This window comes from Zerene cesonia, chromosome 5 (assembly GCF_012273895.1).
Source record: "Zerene cesonia ecotype Mississippi chromosome 5, Zerene_cesonia_1.1, whole genome shotgun sequence".
Classification (NCBI taxonomy): Eukaryota; Metazoa; Arthropoda; class Insecta; order Lepidoptera; family Pieridae; genus Zerene; species Zerene cesonia.
Window position 1 is genome coordinate 3859710 of NC_052106.1, and position 8438 is coordinate 3868147.

An 8438-nucleotide genomic window follows, 5' to 3' on the forward strand; every position below is an offset into this window, starting at 1 on the left:
AATACTTATTCATCTATATGTATTTGTCCACAGATCTCGGGAACTGATAAAGGGCGCGATCCTTGACAATGACTTTATGAAGAATCTGGAAATGACACAGATCCGCGAAATTGTAGATTGTATGTATCCAGTGGAATATGCAGCGGGCAGTGTCATCATCAAGGAAGGCGATGTTGGCAGCATCGTTTATGTTATGGAAGGTTAGTACTATTCTATTTTAACGCCATCTATTATCGAGTAGTTGTACTTTATAGACTATGTTTTGTACAAAATTTATTCTAACGCCATCTGTGATGTTGTGTTGGATATGTTGATATGATTTGAAAATCATATCACAGGTGGCGCTTTTATTTATTTTACTTTAAGAAAAAGATGAAGGAAAATTATTATTTTCTAAATTGAAAAGACTTAATCGTGATGAACAAAATACTATATACGTATGTATGTGTTTTAGGGATAGCATACACCTAAGTATACATTACGAAACACATTTCATTGACTTATTATGAATATTCATGAAATAGAAACAGCAAGTTAAATTGTTACTTTCCCTATAAGCAGAGAAAGCAGAAAAACGCCAAGTGCGCGAGATTTTCTTAAGCCAACACTGCTACATGCGTTCCTACATTGACATCTTGCCATATTAGAATCGTTTAGAAATTGTATTGCCATAAAGGGTTATAATTTGGTGTCATCTTTTCCTAACAGTGCTCTAACTTAATGTATAAACAACACGCCTTATTATTTATTTTGAATAACATAGCGGTATCTTTGTTCTTTTTTTATTTTTAAATTAATAGCTACACTGGCATTATTCGCGAACTACTATAATATAAAGAATAAAAATCAAAATTCTGTATTTGCATCAACACATAAATAATTACATAATTTAATAACAGAGGTTTTTAAATTATCAACAAACATTTCAATTTATTTAAAATCGATGAAATCTTTTTACCGTGTACTTTTTAGCCTTTTCTTTCATTACATTATATGCTATACGTGAAAATTTTCGTATTTATAGGTGATTTTGTCAGAACTAAATTGTATCTACGGATTCAATTGTGCTAGCGAAATTAAAATGTACTTATTGAGTCAGTTTTCTTTAAGGAGCGTAGGATTAAAATGAAGCATGAGTAAATTTCTCTTTTAATGATACCTCATTTTAATTGTGGGATTACCTCTTAATCAACTGAACTTTTCATTATTTAATCAATTTTTTTAAGAAGCTTGAACAAATACTGATTATGTAGTGGATCTTACATAAATGTCAACAGTTTCGTATAACTTGTCCAAACATAATGTCGCTTAGACCTTGTGTTTTCAATACATTGGTCGCTATCACAATACGAACGTCCTTTGTAAATAAAACGCCTTTGTGTTGAGCGAAAATAAAGGTTATTTACAATTTCTAAGGTCATTTTGTCCGTCTGTCATGTCTGAAGAGTCCAAGTGTCTTAAGATGCATTCTTGAGTTGGCTATTATTTTTAACTGTGAACTATAGGCATTATAACATTGTGTAATATCTTTTAGGTACTTATACCTACAGTCATAGTAGTAAATTGTTTTGCATTTTAAAGAGTAATTCAGTCTCGTTAGTCTATGTTAGAGATACATATTTTTTATTGTCATTCCCCGCTGCCAACTAAAGTGTGGTTCGCCTGATAGTGAGCAAAAACAAAAGGCCATTGCAAATACTTTGCCCGCTTTTAAGGGATAAAGGATAAGGAAAGGATTAACGGCGGGAATAAAGGAATGGACTGTGAAGGGCGAGGCAAAAAATACGGCTCCTCATTCACCATACGAAAAACAGTGGCATGCTACTGTTTCACGTCGATCTTCTGAGGGAGGGTGTGATGGTGTGGTGCACCGTTGCCGGTGCGAGCTGTACCTAAATCGTGCCGAAGTTTAATCGACTCCCACATTCAGTATGGGCACGTATAGGGTAATATGTAACGAAATATACAGTAAACAAGCAGTATGATAATTTTTTACTATCTTATCATTTTATAAACATGTTCCACGTCTGGGAATCGTGTGCTTCAACACTGTATGCAGACGCTTTTCTTTGTATTAATATATTTTATGGATGGTACCAATATAGGTCCGTGCATATCTATTACGATTATTATAAGGTAATAGGTGTATCGAATAAAAGAATACGCTTATATGACATACATACATGTGTGTGTAGATTACACATATTGTGTTTGTTACTGCAAATTCCGGCCAGCTCACACTGGAGAAGTACCATACCTCCGTAGCGTTAGTAATTGCTAGATATTAGTTTCATAGTTTTAATACGTTATGAATATGCAGAGGATATAAAAATGTTTTCTCTCTTTAATACAAAACACTCATTTCATTATACTGTTTGAATTAGTATATTAAGTACACATAGTTTTATTGATATACATAAAATACCTATCGCCACTTCAAATTGTGTTATCATAGCTTCTGTTTATATTCAATTATTATATTAACATATAAGATTTATCATAACCCAAAAACCTCTTGACCTATTATCGACATATACCACATGTATCTGTTCCTTATATAACACTCGCTTCAATATATAAATTATTACTATCCTATATTATACCCTACTACCTACTAATTGTAAACGTGAATATGGGGATGGATGGATGGATGATTCATGTTTGCTACTGTAGCAAACATGTACCTGACCGTTTCTGTACTACGCTATCACATGGGCTTGTTTTAAATAGGTGAAAAGTAATGGGACTATAATGACAATATTTATATCTTTTTGCTCGCTTTGCTATGTCTCGAAATATTAAATTATTCGCATGTGCAACAGGGCTATTCACTACATAGGATAAAACAAATCGCTTTCACAAATTTCCAAACGAATAAATAATATAATCACACAAAATTGTTCAATTATTGTTTAATAATTACCAACAAAAAACCATTTTGATATTTTGACAATAACATATTAACCAGCAAACTTTTCACCATAATATATGATATGAAGAAATCAGCCATTAGTCTATCACACGAACTACAATGAGATCAAATACCACACATTTCTTGGAGATGATGAAATTTCACATTTCAAAAAGGTAATCTTCGAGTCAGTTCCGTTCACTGTAAGTGGACAATCGTAGATTAGCCCACAACGGCCTTAATACCCATAAGCTAGTGTATTCACATTATTGGCTTACTTATGAAATCTAAATCCGGTAATAGAGAAAATATTACTTCGAAAATGAGAGACAGAAATGATGGACGTGTGTAGATTAAAGTGGATTGTTGATAAGGTTTAATTAAAAGATTTAAATTAATTGAAAAGCGAAGATCAAGAATAATATTAAATAAAGAAGTAAATATCTAGTAAGTTAGCGACAAGTAAAAAATGTACCTACTCATTCGAAACTTTTTTTTGATACACACTTTTTGCCAAATCTTGACAACAGGATGTGAAATATATAAAAAATTTATAATAAATGTGATTGTTTAATCTTAGTGAATCTTGAAATACAAAATATATTGTTGAAAGGAATGAATTCAATAAATATTTCGTAATAAGTTTGAATATGAGGAACAATACAAATCCCAACACTTCACTCAACCAATCATGTTTTGTATGAGCTTTTCTATAGATTTACTCATATATTATCCACAAAAAACCAACATCTGCTCCAAAAGCATAGCACTGATGAAATCAACACTTATTTCAACAATAGAAGGACTTATTTAGACCCGTTTAATGCGAGGGGATACCCGCATTCTATGTAGCTTCATTGTTATGATAAAGTGAATAATTGTTCTATGTTTCCGCAGAATATATGGCTGAGCGAGTCTAGTTGTCTTGCTTACTCAAAACGTTTACTCAAACACTTAATTAGTCAGTAAGATTTCTTATAGAAACACTTTTGAGTCGCCATGACACACCTTTTACCTCCGGTTCGGAGAGCAGTTTCTAAAGAGAAGAGACGGCAAAAAAAATTGTAATTGCTCGTTTGAAATATTCACAACTTATTTTCTTCTATTTTATTCTCACACATATTTTCTTGAATCTTTTAGAGATCTAAGTATACAAACGCGGGAAGCGGCTTTGCTCAGAGAACTGTTATGTGGTTGTTAAGCGACAATATTCTATGGATTTTCATCTTCCATATATTCATTAATGGTATCGTAAGCTTCCAATATCCGATTCTTGTTATAATTCTACATCATACTATTATATATTGCCGTCTTTATTTCTTCCAAGAAGCTTTTGTTCACTTATTAGTTACTAAAATAGATAAATACAACATTTCCTTATTGTTAACAGAGAATGTACCCAATAATAATAGCGATAATCCCTTGCGAGGAATTCAATAATGACATTACCACAGATAATATAATACTATGACATTACTCATGTAACTTGCAATTCTATAGAAGTTCGTCACAATGATCGAGGAGATACCTTGAGAGTATTATGAAATATGCTTTATACGTTTTACTCGGTTACCAAGTGTTAGTCATAGTAAATGGCAATAGTTATGAGATTTTATGTTCGGAGTAGGTCACGATAAATTAAGCCTTAGCTCATATCCTGTCGTAATGACTACATTTTTATATTAGTGTTGAATTCTTGAACGAAATAGGTTTAGGCATATCAGAAAAAAAAATGTTCATCTAATCAAGATACAGTTCGGGACACATGTCTAGCCATTATTCCTGGGATATATGGTTTTTAACCATTAAGTCTGACTACATAATACATATTGACTGTTTAAGTCTGTGTCTATTTGGCGTTGACGTGTTTGTTTTAAATATAGATGGGATATATCTGGGGATTTGAGATCAGAAAATAACGTCTGAAGGACAAATAAGGCCGATCACCTGTTTGAAAAATAAATATAACTATATTTAGAACAAGACAGCTTTCCTGCAAGTAAAATTTGTGTACAAGCGTTTAAAGAATGGAAAATGTTGGACAATGGATTTTCTACCCAGTTTGAAATATCATTACTAGATTAAGTATTCCCTGGAATAATTTATTAAGGCCTGTGCTTCATCGTAACCGACATCATTCTCGAGTTTCAGAAACAGTTTTCGTAAAGCTGATTAACCATTGATAAGCTCTGTATCGAATTTGCCCTACAGATGAACTGATTAAATATTGATTCGTGAAAGTGAAATAGCCTTGACCGAGGTCTAATTTGCGTCACGAATAACCATAATTCGGATTCAACTTTTACTCTGACTTTCATCTTCACCTTATGTAATGTGCTTTATTATGATCAGTTTTATGTTATTTAAACTCATGTTTTTATTAGGGGTTTTTGGTTAAAAGTATAATTTTGTGGCATTTGCGTGGAATGTATTGTTACTTAATTATCATTTGAATAAAACTAATATGCCTGCCTGACTGACGTATTTTATGTGACTAAATATTTAGAAACAAATATTAATTGATTGAATAAATATTTTCTGACCCATTCTCATTTCAATATTCATCCAATTGTATAAAGAACTCGAATATATTAGGTACATAAAGTCTTTGTTTAGTATTGGAACATTTTTGTTATTATTAATTCATATTTCCTTGTTATCCAATGGAATTTGTGTAGGAGTTAAAGTCATATTTTAAGTGGTCACCCCTAATCCTTGCATTAACAATTTTTTATCTAAAAAGCGATAAAACTGGTTAAATAAATGAAGGGAAGTTAACCAAGCGGTAATTTGATACATTGCCAAAAAGAAAAAAAAAATTGAAAGCATCAGTATCGACGGTTGAAAATATTTTTAGTTGAAATGTTTTATAAATCTTACGTAAAACTAAATGATATAACTGTTTCGCAAACACAGAAGGTGATCCGTCGCTGATAACATTGACATTATTCAAACACGTTATCAAATGCAACCTCGATATAAAAAGCATTAGCAAAACAAATTAAAGGTTATTAATACATGTACTTAAATTTCCTCTTAAAATCCACAAATTAATGTTATTAATCTATTTTATGTGGTCTTGAAGACATTTGTGCCTCGATAATTATTTTTCACGTGTCTTATCACGTTTAGTTTCCGTATATTCAAACGATAATTAAGTATTAAGAAATTTCGTGAGACCTTTGTATTTCAAGATACATACATACGAAGAAGAGGCAGACTATCAGTAATTATGCTTATTGTTGATCAAGAAAAAGAATATACATAACATTAAAATAGTATGTGAAACTAAATACCTTTATATTAATATATATTATGATCTGCTCCTACACCTCCGTATGATCAACCATAGTTTAATTGAATTTTGTTTTTACATAATAAATGATAACAAAATAAAAATGAAAAATAACACCGTTTATCGAAAAAGATTACCGTTAGTACCTATATTGTTATTACAGAGCGGAAGCCAAACTTTACACTAGACAGGGTGTCTATAATGGTCAGGATTTGGAACTTTAAGCTTTTTAATTCAGGTGCAAATGCTTTGTCTCGATTCTGTACACTCCGTCCCGCTCGCACTCGTTATTTGAGTATGCGCAGGAGTTGATCAAAATCCGTGAGCGGCAGTAAGCGGCGCGGCGCAGTCGTGATTGGAGCGTTACGAAGTGCGCTCCGAATATAAAATTATCGTGTCAAAATATTGTGTGATGAATCGTGATGAGTGAAATAAAAGTAATAATTGTTTTTCTTGTATATAGTTACGCTATGTAGTTACGTGCAGTGATGTGTGAACCTGTCGTTTCACGGAAAGAATACTGTCACAACAAAGATCTCGAAGGATAATGTTACTATCGTAAAAGTAACTGAAACTCCCTATGACCTCTTTATGCTACAATTTAACCACTGGGATAACCTTACAATAGGCTTTCTTGTACCTTCGTTTGGACAATAATAGACTTTGGGCCGAGAGTATTATTAATATCCAGACATTGATCTGAAGATACAATATTTTTCGTTTCCGTAATAATGAAATAAATCTATTAAAACGTTCGATATTAAAAATATTTCGTGGGATATGACCAAATCGTTCTCTAGGATTTTAAAAGTCACAAAATATTTTGTAAACATCGAAGGTGTGCGCTTGCGTGCGCCAGCTTACCGTGAAAGTATTTTGGAGCGTTGTCTTTGCAGATATTTTAGCATATTAATGTATTAGACCCGTGCTTTCTACAGTCCGGACTTTATGCTTTGAGTTTTAAATTAAACTTAACGTTCAATCTCATGTTATGCACTCTGGTTTGCTTATCTATTTAAGGAAATCGCACCTTTGTTCATTACCGAATTTAACTTCACGGTCACTATTGTTATTTAAATGGTGATTGATTTCAATAAAGATTGTTTTATTGTGCTGCCATTGTTTAAAAGAAATTTTATACCGGCCTCTCGCTTCGATGTCTTGATTAGCAGCCAATTGATTGTGTAGCGATGTCACGTTCATTATGATTAGAAAGTCGGTAGTATATCAAATTTGAAATGAAGCATGGTCCGCTCGTGCTCTATGAGTTTCAACAATGTAGTGTGGCAACAATAGACTGAGTATTATAATGATAAACATCAAGTACCTAATTGTGTATAAAATTATGAATGTCACGAAATGTAGAAAGTAGCAAGAATCTAGTAAAAAATTGCTTACTTTTTAATAGCAGGCAATTAGTATCACAAATGATATCAACTTCATATGTTTACTATTTTCAATATTCAAGACAATATGGAAGCTTGTATTGAATGACCTCATGTAAAATATAACGGACTGTCTCTTTGATAATAAGGCTATATAAATTCAATAGGGATATTGTATCGACCAGTGAATGTTCTAGATCGACCAGACCTTAGAAATTTCTGTCCCTTAATAAATATCCTAAATTGAATACATTTATTAAATTGATTTCAAGGTTGAATAGAAAATCCATGTTTTATTGTAACCAGACCAGTTTCTGTTCGAGGTTTTAAAGACGCCAGGTGCAAATATATTACTCGTTTTAATCGCCTTTTGTTGTTGGAACTTCCTTTTCGAGACCTTTGGGTGGCTTCATTTTTTGTTATTTATAATCAATACAATACATCCTAATTAATTTAAGATATTTACGATTATTATTCCTTAATCATTTTAAATAAAACGAATTGACAATAAACTATGACCTCTAACAGTTTGTCGCTTTTCATTGCATGGTCTAATGCGTTCGAGCAATCAGATCAGATGTAATATCATAGACATTGTTGGCATACGATAGTCAGACATGGATTTCTCCGATTCCTAGGATCGATTCTCGAGTATCAGCTGGTCAAGTGCATATGTGGACCAATGAACTGGTTTCAACCACATCGTCAGATGTATGGAAACGTTTTCTACGCGCCGATCATGCGTTTAGTAATTAACACTAATTTGCAAAGAAGCAGAGACTTGAGTTGTTGATTCCATATTTATGATAAACATAACGTTACATTACTGCAATATTAAATCATGAAT

General features: G+C 32.3%; 1 protein-coding gene across 7 annotated transcripts in view; it reads left to right on the forward strand.

Annotated features, from left to right (window-relative positions):
• The window catches only part of LOC119839976 (cGMP-dependent protein kinase, isozyme 2 forms cD4/T1/T3A/T3B), a 107878-nt gene that overhangs the window by 69176 nt on the left and 30264 nt on the right, over nucleotides 1-8438 (forward strand). For 3 of the 7 annotated variants that reach the window (XM_038366453.1, XM_038366454.1, XM_038366455.1), the window contains exon 3: nucleotides 34-200. In XM_038366453.1, coding sequence (XP_038222381.1) covers nucleotides 34-200 — 167 coding nt within the window. Of the gene's footprint in view, nucleotides 1-33; nucleotides 201-6519; nucleotides 6644-8438 lie in introns of those variants that run through there. The other 4 variants (XM_038366450.1, XM_038366451.1, XM_038366449.1 and 1 more) reach the window with 2 other exon arrangements.